The following is a 22,158-nucleotide window of genomic DNA, read 5'->3' on the forward strand; positions in this document are numbered from 1 at the left end:
CATCTCTTATTCGAGCATCATAGGTAATGACAGAGGTCTAGGAGAAAGTTCACCTCGGAGGAATTGTGGAGAGAATATGAGGAACAAAGTTGGCTGAATATATTGGGTTTAAAAGTTAACTTCCATAAAATCATGTTGTTTGGGGTCAACACCTTTGAATCTTTGCTGCATGAGGCAACAATGGTTATGAATTGTATGCACGGTCGCCTACCTTTTTTTGAATTTGGAGCTGCCTATTGGTGTTGATTCTTGGAAGCTCAATTTTTGGTATCCTCTGATTGATCGGATCAAAAGAAAGTTGCTGGCGTGGAAGAGTCACTTTCTTTCTATGGGGTTAGTCTGATTCTCATTGAGTCTGTCCTATCATCCATTTCAGTCTACTTTCTTTCCTTCTTCGAGGCGCCCTCAGTTGTTTTGCAGGAGAACGTAAAAATCACCGAGTTTGAAATTTATATCTCTCTTCTTGCTAAAGAGTCAGCAGTGCTTATAAAAATTTGTCCGAAGTTGACGACAACAACAATCAGGCTAATTACTAAATTTTGTAGTTTAAGACTGTGTCGTTTAAGGTTTCTATTTATGTATGGCGGTTTTTTTTAATCGTATTTCGTCGAAGGAAAATTTGGCTAGGCGGTGGATTCTTGCTATGAACGATCAAAGATGTGTGGTGAATTTTGGCATGGATGAAGACATCAATCATTTTTTTGTAAAATGTGATTTTTGGTAGACTATGGCCTATTATTTTAAATGCGATAGGTATCTCAAGAACATTTCAAGGGAAATTATTAAATCATCTCTTATAGTTTGGCTCTCTGTGATTTGAGTTATTTGGAAAGAGCGAAATATTTGTACTTTTCAAAAAAAAAAAAAAGGAGCATTTGCAGGCATTATTAAAAAGGATAAAACTTCAATCTTATTGGTGGTTAAAGTCAAAATATGATTTTGATTTTGATTACCAAGTTTGGAGGCTAAATCTTTTATCTTACTTACCAACTTTGTTGTATACTGCTTTGAGTTATTTCTTTTTTGAAGTTTTGTGTTGTAATTTCGAATTCTTTCTTGTCATCTTCCGTACATCATATACTAGAATGATTTGTTTTAATTGTTAATATATTTTTTATTTTGGCCTTTTAAAAAAATCTTTCTATAAAGATATTATATAAATAAAAAATTTTAAAACATGTAATGCTAATTACCTAAAATAATGAGAATAAACATGAGTTCAAAGTTATTCTTGTAGTTGTGTATGTTTACGGGTTGGGTTGGGTCTAATTTTATTAAATCCAATATCCGATCCAATCAATCGTCTTTAGTTTAGGTTGAGTGTTCAATCCGTATTTCTAAGACTAAACTCAATCTAAACCAACATGCTCATCAATGGGTAGGGTTGGGCTCGTGGGTCACCCACTAAATATAAATTTTAAATTCTAAATAAAATATCAAATTAATTAACACATTAATTTTAAAAAAATCATAAAATTTTGTATTTAATTTAAATAAAATTTATCATTCAATACCTAAAATTCTTTTACTATTCAGATAAAGTCAAAAAAATATACAAATGATGTAAAGTATAATTTAAAAGGCAAGCTATATTTCTCTTTGAATAAATAAATTTGATCTCTCAAATTTGATTTAGACTTAGACTTTTACAATTAATAAAAACTCTAATTACATTAAAAAATATGGGAAAAGCTAACATGTGCCCCAAGGGCACAAGTTAATGAAATATTTATAGAAATATTCTCTTGGAACGCGTGCATTCAATGTATTGAAACTTTAAATATGACTTTATTGTATTTAATTACATTTAACTTTTTCTAATTATAGTATGCTTAACATGTGCCCTTAGGGCACACGTTAGCATGACCTAAAAAATATATGTATGCTAGATGATTTATAAATTGAACAAAAGAAAAATAGAGTGACATATCAATGTGTTTGATTTACAGGTTAGTGGGTTTAAAACTTCAAACTCGTTATCCGAATCAAATACTAATGGATTTAATGAGTTGGATCAGATTAGACGAGTACATGATTAGGTTGGGTATAAATAAAAGTTGGATTGGATTGAATTGGATGAATGGATAACATCCCTAGTTTTGTATGTCTCCAAAGTTATTAACTAAATTAACTTAATAGAATGATTAATTTGTGGTATTAGTCTCTGTTAGTTAGTGTGATATTTATTTAATCTAAAACAAAATCAAATTGTTTCAAATGCGTAAAAGAACGAAGTGATTATAAAAGTATAATATTGATTTTGGCAAATCTAAATGTTATCGACTAAAATATTTTTTCTCTCAAATAAATGATAATTCAATTAATGTTCAAAAAAATTATTTTTAAATTTAATTTTTAAAGATAAATTGTTCAAAAAATTGACTATGATTTTAAAAAATAAAATAACTATTGGGTCATTTTATATCTTCTTCTATTAAGAGATTACTAATGCCCTTCTCTATCAAAATGTTTTTAAAAAAATAAATTTCATTCTAAATCAAAAGTTATTTATTTATAATTGTTTTTACATAAATACATCTAAACAGAAAGTCATTTTAAATTGTTATAATATTAATTAAAAAATTATTTAAAAGTCAATATTGCTTTAAAAAAGACACAAAAAAGAAGTCTAATCATTAAAAAAATATCCCAAAACAAGCTCTCAAAATTGACACAATTTATTGTATGCCATATATTATCTATCGTGAACAAAATATCTTAAAGTGAAGGTGTACTATAAGTAATAAAAGAACGTGAAGGTGTGTGTACTTAGTACTATTTTGAGTGCTACAATCGAACAACACTCCTATAACGAAGGAGAAGACAAAGGAAGAAAATGATGTAGAGAGGGTATGAATAGGATACGTGTCCTTAGAATAATTGTAGTTGAAGGGTCGGTGGTGAATCACGGTACCTTCATCTTTACGATGGCTTTTTCGTTGGTGATATTTTATCTTGAAAAGTAATAAATGGAGTAATTCTTTACGACGTGGCAGTGTGTTAACGGTCAGATCAGATCCGCAAGTTCCCGTGAATGATGCCGCCTTGGACTCAAAAGTTCAGTCTACTAGTTTCTTTCATAATCTTTGTTCATTTTAGAAATGGAGTATTACTAGTACATGGGGTCTTCAAAACTAAACTAACTCAATAAAAATAGTAAATTAAATCAAACTAAATTGAAATCGTAAAAAATTGCATTTAGTTCAGATTTGTTTGGGTCATCTTTTAATAAAACCACACGGTCCAGTTCGATTTGCGATTTGTATTTTGTAAACTAAACCAAACTGAATCAAACCGCATTATGTTACAACTTAACTTTTACTTAACTCACATCCAACCCAAACTTAAATCTATTATACATTAGTTTTATGATTACGAACAATCTCCTAATTCTTACAGATATGATTTCAGTATCGATCTTCTCAAATCTCTAATAGCATTATCGCATCTTCCATCTTCTTCTCTAATATTTACTCTCTTATATTCTTTCTTTATCATCTTCTCATTTTTAAGCAAATGTTCCCTATTTTAATTTTGTTTTTATCGGACATCTTCTTCTCTAATCTCTCAACTTTTTTGTTTTTTGATTTTCATCTTCACTAATCTCTTGTCTCTTCTATTTTTTTGTTTTATTATAATAATTTTTATATTGTTTTATGCTATTATTTTATGTTTATTATTCCACTTTTGTCTAATTTAATTTTTACATATTAAATGGAAAGTTGTTGTCAAAATATGACGAGTTTTGTTGTTATTTGATAGAGTATGAATGTTTAAATACAAAGTTATGTTGTCATCTATATGTATGTATGGCTCAATAAAATATTTATAAAAAACCGAACCAAACGAATCAAACCAAACCGCATTGGTTTGATTTGGTTTGCTTCGGTTTTTTTAAAAGCCAACCGAACCGAACTAAACCGCACGATTTTTTCTCTTGCGGTTCGGATAATTTTTTCCGTCAAAATCGCTCAAACCGCACCGCGAACACCCCTACTATACTTGAATCTCACTTTTCTAAATATTACTTTATGGTTATGGAAATGTAATTTTTGTTCCAATAGAAAACTCAATTTAGACATTTAACACTCTAAAATAAATATTCAACTACATCTCACAGCACTCTAAAACAAGAATATATGAGAATAAAGAAAGACAAATACAAGCTTAAAGTGTTTTTGACTGATGTATCTTGTGACGAAGAACTTGAATCCTATATATAGCCTTAAACTCTATCTTCTTTCACAAAATTAAGCAATGTAGAACTTCTTCAACTGTTGTGAAAAACGATGTCAAGAACAAAATATAAAAGGGAATTAGGGGAGATAAGGAGAACACAAGAATTGGTTATAACTGCTATTCTTTTACTTTCTCTTAAAACAAGATTACAAGTTTACAAGAATAACAAATAACCTCTCTCACCCTAAATTAGGATTTGCAGCTTACAATGATGAGAGACTAGTATGCTATTTATAATAAAACCTAACATACTAACTAATGGACTTTTTCCACAAGTCCCATTACACAAGCCAACTTAATAACCAAGTTAACTTAACAAATTAGGGTTTAAACACTAAAACCTAATTTAACATGCTAACAACCCTAGCATCTTCGACACAAGCATGTGAACAACCTTCGACTTCATGCTTAATCCTGTCGAACCAAGAAGCTGCCCTTCGACCATACTAGAGTTCGATCCAATATCTCATAAATCTCCACCTTGGACCTAACTCTACAATGTCAAGGGAACAAACTAGCTTTCTTCATGCAGCTTTACCAACTGCATACAGTGGAAAAACTTGCAACTCGGCAATGTCTTGGTGATCATATCAGCAGCATTGTCTTCAGTTGAAACCTTCAGCACTTGGACATCTCCACGCTCGATTACTCCTCTGACGAAATGCAGCCTCACATCAATGTGCTTAGTTCGCTCATGATAGGTTGAATTCTTCGACAGGTGTATTGCACTCTGACTATCACATTTAACAGTGATACCTCGACCTTGAAGTTTCAGCTCCTTCGCAAAGCCTTCAAGCCACAATGCTTCTTTCACAGCTTCAGTTAGGGCAATATACTCCGCTTTAGTGGTTGATAGAGCAACAACCTTCTGAAGTGTTTCTTTCCAACTAATTGTTGTGCCAAACATAGTGAAAACATATCCAGAAATAGATTTTTTAGAATCCATACAACCTGCATAATCAGCGTCTACACACCCTTCGATTACTGCTTTACTATCTTCACCCAAGGCTCCACCATAAATTAGGATCCTATTCAGAGACCCATTTATGTACCTTAAAATCCACTTCAATGCTTGCCAGTGAGCCTTTCTAGGATTCGCCATGTACCTACTTACAAGACTTACTGCATATGCTATGTCGGGTCTAGGACAGACCATAACATACATCAAAGAACCAACTATATTAGCATATGGGATGCTATTCATATAGGCTCTTTCGACATCAATACTGAGACACTGATCAATACTCAACTTGAATTGAGGGTTTGTTGGAGTCACAACTGGCTTCGAATTCGACATACCAAAATTTTCGAGAATCTTCCGTAGATATGCCTCTTGAGATAAGCATAACTTCGACTTCTTTCTATCTCTTTAAATGTCAATTCCAAGAATCCTGGAAGCAGCTCCCAGATCCTTCATATCGAACTCCTTATTGAGTTCAGCCTTCACCCTCATCACATCTTCGACATTGTTGCTTGCTATGAGAATATCATCCACATAAAGCAACAAAATATCAAATGAATTACCAGGTCGAAATCGAAAGTAAACACAGTGGTCGAACTGACTTCTAATGAAACTTATGCGTGCCATGAACTTGTCGAATCTCCTATTCCACTGTCGAGGAGATTGTTTCAGCCCATATAAAGATCTCTTCAGTTTGCACACATATTCTTCCTTCCCCTTTTTGACATACCCTTCAGGTTGCCTCATCAGGATTGTTTCATCTAGATCACCATACAAGAACGCATTCTTCACATCCATCTGTTCCAATTCAAGGTCGTACTGTGCCACCATGGCAAGCAACATTCGAATGGACCTATGCTTCACAACAGGAGAAAACACATCATTGAAGTCGACACCTTCTTTCTGAGTGAAACCCCTTGCAACTAACCTTGCCTTGTATATTTTCGACGTCACTCCTTCGATTCCTTCCTTAACTTTGAAAATCTATTTACAGCTGACTAACCTTGCCCCAGCAGGTTTCTTGATCAGTCCCCAGGTATGATTATCATGAAGAGATTTCATCTCATCATCCATGGCCTTCAGCCATTCAGTCTTATTTCGACTCCTCATAACTTCCTTATAGTCTCTAGGTTCTTCGTCTAGAACTTCACTTGCAGAGATTAAGGCATAAGCTATAAGATCTGCAAACTCAAGTCTCTGAGGTGCCTTGATGACACTTCTCGACCTATCTCTCGATAATAGGTAGTCATCGTCAGTTTCCTCAACTTCCTTAGCATCTTCTACTTCTTCGACTTCATCAGGGATATGCAATTCAGCATCAACATGCTCCACCTCAACAGGAATCTCTACCTGTTCCAGCTCTTCTGCACTTCAACCATCATCATCATCATCATCATCAGTTTTCTTGAAAGCCATTTCAGCTTCATTGAAAACTACATCTCGACTAGTGATACACCTCTTGTGACCTGGTTCTAGCACCATAGCCTATAAGCTTTGACTCCTTCAGGGTATCCCATGAACATGCATTTCAGAGCTCTAGGTTCGACCTTGTCTGTGAGCATAGGCTACGCAGCCAAATACTCTCAGTTTGTCGAGATCAGGTGGATGTCCCGACCAAACTTCTTCAGGTGTCTTCATATCTAACGCTGTCGAAGGACATCTGTTTACCAGATATGTTGCTGTCAAAACAGCCTCAGCCCAAAACACCTTCTTTAAACCGACACTAGTCAACATGCATATGACTCTCTCCAAAATAGTTCGATTAAACCTTTCAGCCAAACCATTTTGCTGTGGAGTACTTGCAGTAGTTATATGCCTTGCAATACCAGAGGCAGCACAAAAACTGTCGAATGCCTCATTGCAAAATTCAAGGCCATTGTCGGTTCTCAACCTCTTGACCTTTCTGCCAGTCTGATTTTCAACCAGAGTCTTCCAACTTTGAAATTCTCAAAAGTTTCATCCTTAGTCTTCTGGGTGAATACCCATAATTTTCTGGAATAATCATCTACTATGGATAGAAAATACCTTGCTCCTGAATGTGATGGACACCTTGCAGGCCCCCAAAGATCAGCACGGATGTAACCAAGGGATTCATGTGTTCTTTGTTTGCCTTTGTTGAACTTCACTCTGCAAGATTTTCCAAGTACACAGGGTTCACAAAACTTCAGCTTTTCGACTTTGTCTCCACCAAGCAGATTTTGTTTCCCTAATTCGACCAGACCCCGTTCACTGACATGGCCCAATCTCATGTGCCAGATTTCTGTCTTCGAAAAAGGTTTCGTGGATGCAACATTTGTCGAACCACTTACAACTTCAGCCTCAAGGGTATACAAGCCTTGTTTCTTCACGCCTCTCAAGACTTCCTTCGAACCCTTCATGACTCTTAGAATACTTTTCTCTCCTGGGAAAACATATACTTTCTTGTCGAATTCACCAAGAGAAAGTAGATTTCTCTTCAAATCAGGAACATACCTGACTTCAGTCAACAACCTTATTGACTCATCATGGAGTTTGAACCTCACAGATCCAACACCTGCAATCTTGCAAGCCTTGTTGTTTCCCAGCAATACTGATCCACCATCTTGGTCACATAATTCCTCGAACAAGTCTTTGTTTGGAGTCATGTGCCAAGTGCAACCTGAATCCATAATCCACTCTCTTCTCGAGTCACTGCTTGAAACCACAAGAACATCAGATGATTCGAAATCATCTTGAATAATGGCTGCATTGCCATTATCCTTACCTCCATGATCTTTTAGGCGTGCAGGGCACACCTTTCTTGTGTGCCCCTCCTTCTTACAATGATAGCATCGAATGCCAGATGCTTCGCCACTGTAAGACTTCGACTGGCTTTTGCCCTTCTTCTTGTCAAACTTACCATCCTTTCGTAAGAGTTTTCCTTTAACGGCCAAACCTTCGCCAACAGTCGAAGGTTTATGCTCCTTTCGTTCGTTCAGGTCCTTTGAATATAGGGCTGATTAAACTTCTTCAAAGGTCAAGGACTCCCATCCATACAGGAGAGTTTCTTTGAAGTGAGCATGTGATCGAGGAAAAATGCACAATAGTAACAACGCTTGATCTTCATCATCGATCTTTACATCAATATTCTCAAGATCAAGAATCAGTTTGTTGAACATATCCAACTGCTCATCCAACACTTTGTCTTCAACCATCGTGAATGAATACAAAACCTGCTTCAGGTAGATTCGATTTACCAGCGATTTGGTCATATACAAACTTTCAAGTTTCGCCCATAACCCTGATGCCGTCGTCTCCTTTGATACCTGTCTGAGAACCTTATCACCAAGGCTCAACAAAATTGCGCTGTGTGCCTTCTCGATCACAGTCGTCTTCACCGCTGCCGTTAATGCAACATTCATGGCTGCCTCTCCATTCAATGCTTCCAAACAACCCTGCTGAACCAGTAGGGCTTTCATCTCCAAGCGCCACAGACCGAAATCATTCACTCCGGTGAACTTTTCAATCTCATACTTTGTTGACGGCATCTTCTCCACGCTCACCACACCAATTTGTTGTGAAAAACGATGTCAAGAATAAAATATAAAAGGGAATTAGGGGAGATAAGGAGAACACAAGAATTGGTTATAACTGCTATTCTTTTACTTTCTCTTAAAACAAGATTACAAGTTTACAAGAATAACAAATAACCTCTCTCACCCTAAATTAGGATTTGTAGCTTACAATGATGAGAGACTAGTATGCTATTTATAATAAAACCTAACATACTAACTAATGGGCTTTTTCCACATGGCCCATTACACAAGCCAACTTAATAACCAAGTTAACTTAACAAATTAGGGTTTAAACACTAAAACCTAATTTAACATGCTAACAACCCTAGCATCTTCGACACAAGTATGTGAACAACCTTCGACTTCATGCTTAATCCTGTCGAACCAAGAAGCTACCCTTGGACCATACTAGAGTTCGATCCAATATCTCACATCAACATATATATTTTCAACCAAACCCAACAATCTACACCTTGATTGAAAATAATACATTAACTTTTATTGTCTTCACAAAAAAGTATACTCCACCATAAAAAGTATAGTCACTTAAAGTTACACCACTCCAAAAAATTTCGCATTGTCTTCACCAACAACCATAGTTTTAAAAACTATCATACTCCATCTAAAGAGCAGTATACTTCACTTGAAATTAAACCACTTCAAGAATTTTCACATGCCGAAAACCAGGTTGAAAATTTAAGGTGCAACTTCCATGTTGGTAGGAAGCTCTTCAATAATCGACATAATCTCACACCTTGTGTAAATTTGATTGTATCAACACATCTTTAACTTGAAATTTCCACAAGTCAAAAATTCTTCCATCAATTTTCTCTAATCCAAACAGGACAACGCAACTTGGGACTGCAGCTCAACAATTCTTTCACAACGCTAACCTTCTTTCATGATGTGGAAGATGAGACAAAGCTGCAACCACGGAGCATACTAAGAACTCCTATCCCCAAATCGAACCAAAAGCTCTTATAACAGTTGTTAGAAAAATAACAAACATAGATAAAAAAGAGGAACAAAATAACAACACAAGAACATAACATGGAAACTCCAAAACTAAAGAAAAAACCATTGTCGTTGTCAATAAACAACCGGAGAATGACACTATGTGAAAATTGTTACAACATATAATATACCCTAAACTAACTCAGGCCCCCAGTACACCCACATCCTCCAAAACAAATATTTAACTACATCTCACAATACTCTAAAATAAGAGTATAAGAGAACAAAGAAAGTCAAATACAAGCTTAAAGTGCTTTTGACTAGTGCATCTTGTAACAAAGAACTTGAGTCCTATATATAGCCTTAGACTCCTCCCTCTTCCTTCACAAAACTAAGCAATGTAGGACTTTTTTAACATATATATTTTCAACCAAACTCAATAAGATTGTCGTTATGCGAAACATGTGTGGTTGCATCTTCTAGAATCAAAAGTCAATAACATGTTCTTCAAAGTTCATCTTTTTGACTAGATGAAGTTGAATTTGAAGAGGAATCTAGGGGGTAATGATAACTAATAATCTTTATGGGTCACCTCTCGTGACCAGCTTTAGTTTTGGAGGAATCAACATAATTATATTTCAGATTATGTTACTCCTTATAATTTGGTTAAGAACATAAAGGAAGCAGTAAGATATTACAAGCATAACATGCTTATGCAGAAGAAGGTAGTCAATAGAGGCACTAACATGATTGTTACAGATTGGAATAAACCTGGCTAAGATTGGATTTGCATCAACACTGATGGAGCAGTTGCAAAAAATAACAAAGCTGACTGCAGAGGTTTGGCTAGGAATAATGAGGGTGTTTGGTTGGGTGATTTCTCTAAAAGGGTTGTGATTGTAATGTGCCAGTAGATGAGCTTTAGGGTGTGTTTAAAGATTTAAGGTTAGCTCACTCCAAAGGTTTCAATCGAGTTGAAATCCAAGTGGATAATCAAGAAGCAGTCACTGTAATCCGAGAAAAGAATATCAAGTTGAAAGGTATGAACATAGTCTGTAATATAAAGTCTATCATGGCAACCCTCTTGGAGGTCAAAGTTCTAAAGATCCATAGGGAAGCCAACAGAAGCGTTGATACCTTGGCAAAATATAGTTTGAAGCTCCAAGTTGGAGGAAGTCACGAGTTCTTTAAGCATCCCGCTTTCATGCATAATGTGTTACTTAGTGACACTAGTGATGTTGGTTGATTGGTAATTTTTCTGTTTTGGATTTTTGCCCTCATTGCGCGCAAAAGAAAACACTACTTGTGAGTATTATTATACTTGACTCTTTGTTTATTTTATTTTTTAGTAAGAATTTTATTTCTGTGTTTTTATTATGTTTTCTAAATATATTTTCGGTTATTCAAATGTAATTTTTATTTCAATTTTAAACTCAATTTAATCTTTCAACCTTTAATGATGATGATTTTTAATCTTATAAATTATTTTGTTTTAGATTGTTCAAATTCCCATCATTATAGAAACAACAACTCAGATTAAAAGGGATAGAGCCGGCGTGGAACTGGACATATCTATTAAATGAGATAGTCCCAAGATTATAAGACACATATCCTAGGAGACATTTGTCTCAAATAAGGTTCTAGGGTTTTTATATCTTAAATCTAAAATATAAATCCTAACAACATGTTCATATTCAATTATATATTATTTTAAAATTTAAACTTCACACTCATATTCTTTATTGAATTGATCGTCAGAATGTTGGCAAATACATTTTCACATTCGAAAACAAAAATAATGATCATTGTCAAGGTGTTCATCATCATATTATCATTTCCACCATTTGAAATTTTATATTTTTTCGAATCAATTTTAATTTTTGAATATGTAAATAAGAAACTCACTTATAAGATTAGAATTTACAATTATTTACACAACAATTACTATTTGTGAGATCTAAAATTCTAATTTTGGAGTAAAATTGCAACAAAAAATATAATTAAAAGATCAAAATTTAAATATAATAAAATAACCATTATTTATGAATGATAAAACAAGATAGTTAAATATGCACTTATGTTTTATATTTATTTAGTTTACTTTGTTATAAAAGTGTCAATTTAGTAGTAAGAGTTTGACTTTACATTATAAATAATGATGTCATTTTAATAATAACAGTCTCTCCTTTTTAAGAATTTAGATGAGAAGATTAAGGATGTGAAAGATAAAATAAAGGTTGGCATCTTAATTGAATATGCAATTTTAGTGATTCAGGATTTAACATCTTAAGTTTTTTTCGTTTTAAAAGGAATATGGAGTTTTCGATGACAGAATTCTCGTTTACCTTGGTTATAAGAATGTAGCGATAATTCTAGATTCCTCCATGGTATGATAGGATCAAGGAAACTATTCAATTTTACTGATGGTTTGGAGTCAAACAGAGTTCCTATTAAAGGAGTGATATTGATCTGAGATATTACGTTCAATCACTTTTCCAATCATTTTACATAAGCACAAAGTGTTAGGTTTGATGTTGAAAATCTAAATTTCCAAACGATTAATGCCTAATATAAAGTTCTTTAGAAAATCCTTTTAGTGAAGACAAAGGAAAGAAGGTTGTTTGGGAGTGCGATAATTTCAAAAACTCAAGGTCGGATGGTGTTAAATTTGAAATTTTGAAGAAGTTCTAGGGTGATATTAAAGTTGATTTGATGAGATTTTGCTCGAATTTCATGTTAACAACAAGGCAAAAAGGGTTAAATAACGCGTTTAACGCTTTTTTCAAAGTTGATTGTCTACAATGTCTTTTGGATTTCAAGCCTATATATTTAGTGGGATGCATGTATATAATCATGGTAAAGGTGCTTTCTAATAGGTTGAAGGTATTTATAGGAAAAATCATCTTAAAGACTTTAGTGAAGGGTCATTTTATTTCTTATTACATTCTTATTGCTAATGAGGTAGTGGATGAAGTGAATAAATTGAAGAAGGAACTCATTCTTTTTAAAGTGGAATTTAAAAAACTCAATGATTTCGTCGAGAAGGAGTTCTTGGGCGCGACGATGATTTAGATGAATTTTCCAACAAAATGAAAAATATTGGATAGTTGAGTGTATTAACTATGATTTTACCTGTGTTCTTATTAATGGTAGCCCAACTGATACATTCAATTTAGAGAAGGGCCAGAGACAAGGTGAGTCTTTATCACTTATCTAGTTCTTAGTAGCATTCAATGGAATCAAGTGTATGTTTCACGCTTCCGTTACTATTGACGTATTTAGAGATATTATATTGAGGATGATCCTCAATTTAGGGGCTCTCATTTGCAACTTGCAGATGACATTCATATTTTTGCGGGAGAAAATTTGTGTTAATGTTAGAGAAATCAAGGTTAATCTTTTACTTTTTGATTTCATATGAGGTCTGAAGGTAATTTCTACAAAAGTTTACTTGCGAATATCAATGTGTGTGCTTTTTGGTTAAATGAGGTTTCTCATGTGTTGAATTTCAAAGTTTGTAAATCTCCCTTCAAATATCTTAGTCTTTAAATTGGTGGAAGCCCTCACAACTTACCTTTTTGACAACCATTGATGGATAAGATTAGAAAATTATTTTTGGGCGGAAGTGTAAGAGTTTTTCGACGGGAGTTCAACTTGTGTGTGTTACTCAAATTTGTCTAATCATCCATACTGATTTCTTTTCTTTCTTTCTTCAAGGCTCATTTTTGTATTATCTTAAAAATAGAATCCTTGTTTATATAATTTAATGAGGAGATATTGCGGAAGTGAAAATGATCCATTAGGATATAACATGTTTAGGTTGGGGGTAAAGGTGGTTCAGAGGTTCGTCGTGCGAGGGAGATTAATGTGTCATTATTTGAAAAATGAAGGTGGATAATGAGGGTGAATCAATGTGCACTTTATTTTAGAGTTTTATCTTATAAACATGGAGCAGATATAGGTTCTTTTCTTGGATGGGGTCAGGAAAATTTTTGCATGGTGGAAGGATTGTCCATTATTTTGTAAAAGGGATGAGGCGGATTCATATATATGGTTTGAGAACTATATGTTATGTGAGGTTAGTGATAGGGCGGACACATCTTTTTGGTGGGACATGTGTTTGAAAAGGATTGTGTTGTGTTATAGATTTAGTATACTCTACAACTTAGCGCTAAATTAAAATGTATCCGCAGTTGAGATGTGCAAATTGGGATGGATGCTCAATGCAGGGGAATGGTAGTGGTGGAGGTGAAGATTTTTCATATAAGAAGAGGAACTAGTTGTAGAGAAATAGTCTCTCAAAGATAGTTATTGTCTATTGATACAGAATCTGGCTTATAATCTAATGGACACCAATGATTATGATTAGAATAAAGTAGTTCCCTTAAAATGTCTTTTTATACCAAGAATTATTGAAGAAAATGCTTCCAAGTAAAGATAATTTAGCTCACACTGATATTCTTACTTTCATTTCTTTATTGTATAGCGGAGCATGTGAAGGAGTAGATTGCTCATCATCTTTTTGAAGATTATAAATGTTTCAGAAATGTGTGAAGTGAAATTCTTCAATAACTTATAATATCTTGTGTCTTACCTAATCTTATTTTAACTTCCTCATCAATTTTATGATATAATGTGTGTTTTGTGGCTTAACATGCACTTAGAATATTTTGAAAGGAAAAAAAAAATCAAATCTCCAAGTAAACAACAACCAAATTTTCAACTAAAAAAACTAAATATTTGAACTCTAGTTATTATTATATTTCACTTAGAGATGAATTACTAAAAATATTTCAAATTTAAATCATGAATAAAACAATATTCTTAATTAGACTTTACTCCAACCTAAACTTCAAGTTATCATGATTTTCCGGACAACCAAAAGACTAAAAGAAAAGAAGAGAAATGTACATCATCATATACTAAATCATGTAGTTTTACGCCATAAATGCCATAAATTTTTGTCTCTAGTAAGTATAGAACCCTTCTCATTAGGCTTAATGGAAACACTGGGCTGCATGCTTCACTCGTATCAATGCTTGCATTCAATATGTATATTATAGTATTTTAATAAATATTATTATACAATTATTTAAAAAATACTATAGCATAATTTTTTTTTTAAAAATATTTATTATATGTTAGTTAACGTTTTATTATGTTTAATATTATCAATTTATTATTTAAATATTTATTTCATATTTAATAAATTATTTATTATATATTTTTAATTTAAATTATGTAAATAATAGTTTCTTCTATAAATATTGAATATATATAATTGTAATGAAAGTATAATTTAAAGATAAATATTTTTATCAAATAAATATTATATTTTCATCAAATAATATAATAGATCTCTATAATATAATCTATAATGAAAGTATAATTTAAATAGATCTCTATAATATAATTTAAAAATACATATAATTTTCTTCAAATGAATTTGAGATCTATTTAAACATTTATATAATAAATATTAAAAATTAGAGATCTCTATAAATATGTATTTCACATTTAATAAATATTATGAGTTAGAGATACATCTAATATTTTCTTATATATATATATATATATATATATATATATATATATATATATATATATATATATATATATATATATATATATATAATTCTAATGAAAGTATAATTTAAAAATAAATATTTTCATAAAATAAATATTATATTTTCATCAAATAAATATTATAATTATTACGAAAAAGATTTCGTATATGTTAGTTACATAATTATTTTGAAAAATATTAAAATATATAATTAAAATTAAAGTGTAATTGAAAAACATTTATATAATATGTTGTAATTGAAAAAATATTTATAAATATTATGAATTAGAGATCTATTTTTCATAATATTTATTTTAATATTGATGAAAATATTATACATATTTAATATGTAATAGTATTTTTTTAATAAATATATTATATAATTATATAATAATATGTAATAGTAATTTTTAAATAATTATATGATAATATTTATTAAAATATTGTAATATACATATTGGATGCAAGCAATGATACACATGAAGCACGCAGCCCAGTGGTAGGGGGCGCCTTCTGTAAACCTAATGTCCAAGGTTCAACGCGTTACATATTTTGATGATTGGGTATTATGGGGGTAAAAGGTAGTTTTTTTTTTTTAAACTCGTCTGTATGATAGGGGGCAAAATACCTATTAACCCAAAAATTTATCAAAATGTTCAATTTAGATTTCATTTCCTTTTCTATAACAACAATATCTCTCAAAGATGAAATATAAAATCATATCTTCGCATACCAAAATACCATAAAAAAAAATCCTTACCAAAAACATATTAAAATATAGCTTTTAATTTAAGGAGAAAATTCATCTCCAATTCTTTAGGTGTGATTTATGCTATTTGCCAATAAAAATATGACAAATGTATTCTAACATCATTTAAGGAGTAAAAATTAAAAAAAAAAATTGCATATGTAAGAAAATTATATATTTGATCATATTTTTATTGAAAAATAGTACAAACCAAACCTAAGGAATTTTATGTAAATATTCCCCTTAATTTAATTCCACTTTTCATAAAAAAAATAGAATTTCATTAATGTAACAATGCCATTGTAAATTTTCCCTAGCAAATAAATTTTCCTTTTGATAAATAAAGGGGCTATAACCCTAAAAACAAACTACAGAACACAAGTAGATACTCCTAAAAACATCACCAAACAACAAATGTTAAACTAAAATAGCTGCACGCGTTAAGATTTCAAAACAACAGTTCAACGAAGCCAACACGAATCTCTTCACAATATTCCCTTGAACTTTCCCTACATTTTAGCCATGTTCATAAATTACTATTTCCACCTATTTTATTCAAACTTTAAATATTTCTATTTTAATATTTTTTTAAATTTCCTTTCCAAGTTAATTATTATTCAGTATAATATCTCTTAGAAAACTTTGATTAGTTTATTTTTAAAATATTCCACACGTTAACAAGAATAAATCTCACGATTTACACCGTTAACAACAATATTTTATTAACCTAAATGGTTCCAAACTCGGAAAGCCATAATTATAAATTAAAAAAAAAAGACCACCACTTTTTTTCAGATTTTTAAATAAAAAGTCTTCCCTAAGTCGTAACCTTAATTTTAAAATTAATTATTAATTAATTAAACCCTATAAAAAATATCAATAGTGGAGAGCATTAACTATCGCAAATTTGCAAATTGCAAATAGTAGGTCCCAAAATTGACCGGTAACCTGATGCAGCTGTAAAACACTAAGGCGGTCCATGAAAAACAAGTGGGAACATTGTTACCGACGCAGCCGGTCATAATTTGAGATTTTTTTTCTCCAATTTTCTTCTTTGTCTATATATACATCACACCCCTGTGCTAAACCCTCTTTCGGTATGAATGAAGCTGCATTGCTTTGCACTTCTCCTCCGTCGTCAACCACCGCATCGGAGAATTTTCTCCGCCGTGAACTTACACGTCACAACTCTTCCACCACCGTTTAAGTAAGTTTGTTACACTTTAATTCTCTTGGATCTTGTTTTCCTCGAGTTTCGATAATTGGATCCGATTATTGTGGTAATTGTAATCATTTTCACACTCTTTTGATTTTCTCTATGCCTTTTTGAGATGAATTATTATTTTTTCTTTTTTTTAATATATTTGTTTTTAATTTTTTGCAGGTTAAAAAGAGGACTTTCGTGGTTTTATTCTCAAGTTTTTAAAAGTTTCATCTTTTGGAAAACTCAGATTCTGATTCTTCTTCTCTTTCTTCTTCTGGTTGTTCTTTGTTTTTTTTTCCTTAAAACATTATGGGACTAAAGGTTTTGCACTTGTCGCATAATGTTCTATCTCATTCTCCATCTTCATCTCAAACTTTAGCTTCAGCAATTTCATCTCCTTCATCCAATCTTTCATCCAAACCACGAAACAAATTCCTTCCATGTTCATGTTCAGCTTTTCTTCGATCTAGAAAATTTGTTCTTCACCGGTCTCGATCTTTCGATGAATACCGAGTTTCGACCACACGAAGAAGAAGTACTATTAGAAGGGCTTTCAGTGCAAGCTTAGATTCATTCTCCGACGAAGAATTCGCCAAGAAAATCGAAGATTTAGCATTCCGGTTCCAGATTTCAAGTGAAAACAATGCGATTATGGATTTGGAAGGATTCGAAGAGAGTTTAAAAGCAAGTTTAGCTTCTTCTTCTGGTTCTGGCTCTGGTTCTGGTTCTTCGGCGGCTAACTTTGCCGCGGAGTTTGAACCGCCGTGGAACCGAAGCCATGGCGGCGAGGAAATTATGCCGGCGATAATTGAACGGAAAGCGAACAGCGTGGAGCTTCCGTTTTCGTTGCGGATTATAAAAAAGAAGCTGAGATTGAAAGAAGAGTTCAGAGAAGTTGGTGAGTCTGCGCGTTGTTCGGTGAAGAAAGCTTTCTCTTCCATGGTTTTCATCATCAGAGAGCTTCAATGTTTCACTCTTCAAATGAGAGAGGCTCTGTTCTACGAAGATTTACAAGGGATTCTCGAAAGGGTACAAAGGGAAATGCACGCTTCGTTTGTGTGGCTATTTCAGCAAGTTTTCTCTCACACACCAACTTTAATGGTTTATGTTATGATTCTCTTAGCGAATTTTACTGTTCATTCAATGTCGAGCAACACCGCCTTTGCCGCCGTTGCTCCGCCGGTTGAGACAGAGTCTATCGTCGAGTTTCGGGATAGTGAGTTTCAGAAATTCGATTCGTCTGTGATTAAGTCTTTCTCTGTTTCGAATGGTAATAACACGGCTTCGGTTGATGGAGGAAGTGGCCGAGGCGGGAAATTCAAACCGGTGGCGAGCGGGTTCGATGGGGATGGCCGGTTTGATCAAACCGGAACCGGGATTTCAGATGGAGGTGTTTATAAAACAGGGGAAAATGAACCGGAGTCGGTTTTAGGAAAAGAAGATGAAGAAGAGGAAACAAAACTATGGGAAAATATGGTGGAAGAAGCTTCTAGAATGGAAGTGGATTTAGATCGAGAGGCAATGAAACGATTCGTTTCACCGATTTCTGCTATGATTGAATCTGATGACTATGCTGAGTATTTGAGAACAGAACTTGTTTATCAAACCGCGTTGTCTCAAGAACCAAACAATGGTCTTTTACTTGCTAACTATGCTCAGTTTCTTTACATCGTTGCACATGAATTTGAAAGGTGCGTATATTCCATAGAATCTTTTCATATTTTTACCCTCTTCAAAACTCACATGGCCAAATTTCCTATATATTAAAAGTAGATTGTCTCATATTGCGAGTTCGAATGCGCGCATATGAGATTTCTCTGAACCACTATCAGAGATGGTCTTATATCGCAGATTCGAACCCACATATCTGATATGTCGCAGGTTCGAACCCACGCAAACGTCTCTGGACCACTATGAGCTAGCTATTAATTTTTAGATCTCTTTAGTTCATTATTCTTCCCAATTTTGGAATGATATTTGATTTATTATAGTTATATTTTATGGGAAATCTAACCAAAAATGGAAGAAAGAAAAAAAAACAAAATATATTTTTGTCGAATTTAATATTGAAAGATAAGTTTACGGTGGAGTTTCTCTGTACCAGTGTACCACTGATTCATGAGCCAGTTTTGTATCGTTTTCTGCACGTGATGTACTCGTGTATCATACACATAACAAATATCTCACACGTAATTTTATTGACTTTACTTTTCATAGTCGTACTAAGCATTTTATTTTATTTTATTTTATTATATGATTGAAAAATGTAACGTAATTTAATTGTATAGTTAGGGAAAGCAATTAACATGTGAAAAGTAGTTGTATTATTGACATTTTTGTATATGGTTTGAAAATACAGGGCAGAGGAGTACTTCAAAAAAGCTATAGAAGTGGAGCCACCGGATGCTGAGTCGTTTAACAAATACGCAATGTTTTTATGGAAAGTGAAAAACGATTTGTGGGCTGCTGAGGAGACATATTTGGAGGCTATTTCGGCTGAACCTAGTAACACTTATTATGCTGCAAATTATGCTCATTTTCTATGGAACACTGGTGGAGAGGATACGTGTTTTCCTCTTGATAATTCTCAAGAAGTTTGAGTTAAAATAAGATGAAAGTTGGAGGGAAAATATATTTAGAGAAAAGAGAAAAAGAAAAATGAAAAATTTTTGTAGCTTATATCGAACTTTTTTCAATCTTTTGATTTTTTTTATGGGGTGGATAGGTTGGGGTGAAGATCAGTGAAAGAGAGGGAATAATCTTGGGATATTTGTACAATTGTAATTATATAACTGTACATAACTCTTACAATGGATCTTTTTAATTTAATTTATAGTACATGTTAATCTTTGATCAATTGATGGATTGTTTTATACTACCTAAAATTATAGGTAAAACTTTCTTCTCTATCATGAGTAACTCTTCAATTATAGGTTAAACTTTCTTGAGTCTATAGTGAGTATTTTTTTTTATAGTCTAAATTATTTATTTAAAATTCGGTGATATTATTTTCAAAGTTATTAATTGTTTCGTTCAAAAATAAGATATGAATGATGTAACTTTACGAAGAAATCAGAAATGATAAGAGGATGATAATAATGGGTCTAGCGGTGGTTCTGATTTTCTTTACGACGATGTGGGGTGGACATGCATGGTTAATGTTAGACGCTAGGTTTAAGGATCTAGAAGGGGGGGGGGGTGTGAATAGATGCCTCAGAATTTTTCAGATTTATCTCAAGCTTAGGCGAAAGCTCTTCGGGATCGACTCGCGTCTATTCCGAACCACTATTGAAAGAATCAGATATGTGATTAAACCACAAAATAGTTAAGGATTAACGATGAAAAGACCGCTTAGAGAATCAATCAGTTAAGCTAATGTAAATCGTTTAACTACTTGCTTGATTAACTTTGTTTGCAATGACTTGATAATAGTTGAAGCAATATATCAAACACTTGGTGATAATATCCAAATTGATTATGATTCAATGTGTGGTGACTTGTGATGTTTATGCAGAGTCTTATCACACAAGTTTAACACTTGAAACTTTGATCAATTTGCAATTATAACCATAAATAAGCGAAACGTAAATGGAAAGATAAAAGCGATAAGAACACGATATTTGTTCAGGTAGTTCGTCGGTCATCCTCGCTACGACTACATCTGCCCCCAATTCCAAACGGGAATTGGGATGTCTTTCATTATGATTGAAAACAGTTTATACAAAGAAGATAACAAAGCGATAGCGATAAATCGAATATGTTGATCCTTTGAATCTTCTTCCCCTTAATCTTGAGCCAGATCAAGTGTCTTCCAAGAGCTTCACTTTGATTCCCTTTCTGCAGTGTTTTGAATTGCTCGAACCCTTGTTCTTCAATCTTCACACTCAGCTGAATCTTTGATGAAGTCTCTTGATAAAAACCCCCAAAATTCACCAATCTTGGAGGACAAAATCCGCAGATTTTATTCACCAAAAACCCCACAAATCTTCACCCACTAGGAACCTTCAATTCCTTTCCATGGACGTTATCGATCTTGATCGCAAACTCTCAACGCAAGAATGATTGTGTGTAATTGTGTTGGAGTTGAGAAGAAGAACGAAGATGAGAAGCCTTTGTGTATCTTTCAGTTGTTGGTGTTGAGGATGAATAATTATCAGAAAAGGATATATATAGATGCTGGTACGTTGATGCAGAGCAAACACATAATTTGGCAAGTTTTGAGGAAATAGGTTGGCCTACTTCATTTATTAGGTCGACCTAAATGAGGCAGATTCAACCAAGTTATGCTTGTTGCCAGTTGGGTCGACCTGTTGGGGCTTTGGGTCGACCTAAGATCAGTTGAAACAGGTTCTTGGGATTTTTCTTCAGTTTAGGTCGACCTAGGGGCTTGATTGAGTCGACCTAAATTGGACAGAAGTGAATCTTCTTTGTTTGCTTTAGTTTGAGTCGACCTAAGGATTGGCTGGGTCGACCTAACTGATACAAATTCATATCCTGTGTAATTGAAGCTTTACAGGTTGGCCTAGGCATGTGGTAGGTCGACCTAAAGTGTCTTAGATACCCAAAAACTTACTTTTCCTTGAGTCATTCACTTGTGCTTTTGTATTTGTTCACTTATGATGTTTGCCATGAATCGAAAACTCCTTGGTCAATGTAGGCTTGTACTTACAAACTCCCCCTTTTTGATGATGGCAAACATTTGGTTGAATGACGAAAGCTCCCCCGGACTTGTATGCGTAAGCTCCCCCGTACTCTTAGCTCCTCCGTACTCTTAACTTTCTCCCCCTTTGACAACATCAAAAGATAGACAACAAAAGAGTAATAGAAGAAGATAGCGGAATAATCTTAATAGAATAATATCTTACATAACATAATAGTAGAGAAGTAGAACATAATATCCAAGCATAAAAATACACACCAAGCTTAAGTTCAAATAATAAAAGAAGCATTAAC

The 22,158-nt window shown here is 33.2% G+C and overlaps 1 protein-coding gene across 2 annotated transcripts; it reads left to right on the top strand.

The window, feature by feature from the left end:
• The first annotated feature begins 17,058 nt into the window (after positions 1-17,058).
• LOC131662211 (uncharacterized) lies at positions 17,059-20,062 on the top strand. 2 transcript variants are annotated; one of them, XM_058931929.1, is made up of 3 exons: positions 17,059-17,208; positions 17,386-18,896; positions 19,565-20,062. In XM_058931929.1, the coding sequence occupies exons 2-3, from the start codon at positions 17,515-17,517 to the stop codon at positions 19,803-19,805; spliced, it is 1,623 nt and encodes a 540-aa protein (XP_058787912.1). In that variant the 5' UTR covers positions 17,059-17,208; positions 17,386-17,514; the 3' UTR covers positions 19,806-20,062. The 2 variants fall into 2 exon arrangements, with proteins under 2 accessions (XP_058787912.1, XP_058787913.1); XM_058931930.1 differs by having other exon boundaries at positions 17,092-17,281.
• The last annotated feature ends 2,096 nt before the right edge of the window (positions 20,063-22,158 follow it).

The sequence above is a fragment of the Vicia villosa genome, linkage group LG3, assembly GCF_029867415.1.
Source record: "Vicia villosa cultivar HV-30 ecotype Madison, WI linkage group LG3, Vvil1.0, whole genome shotgun sequence".
Lineage (NCBI taxonomy): Eukaryota > Viridiplantae > Streptophyta > Magnoliopsida > Fabales > Fabaceae > Vicia > Vicia villosa.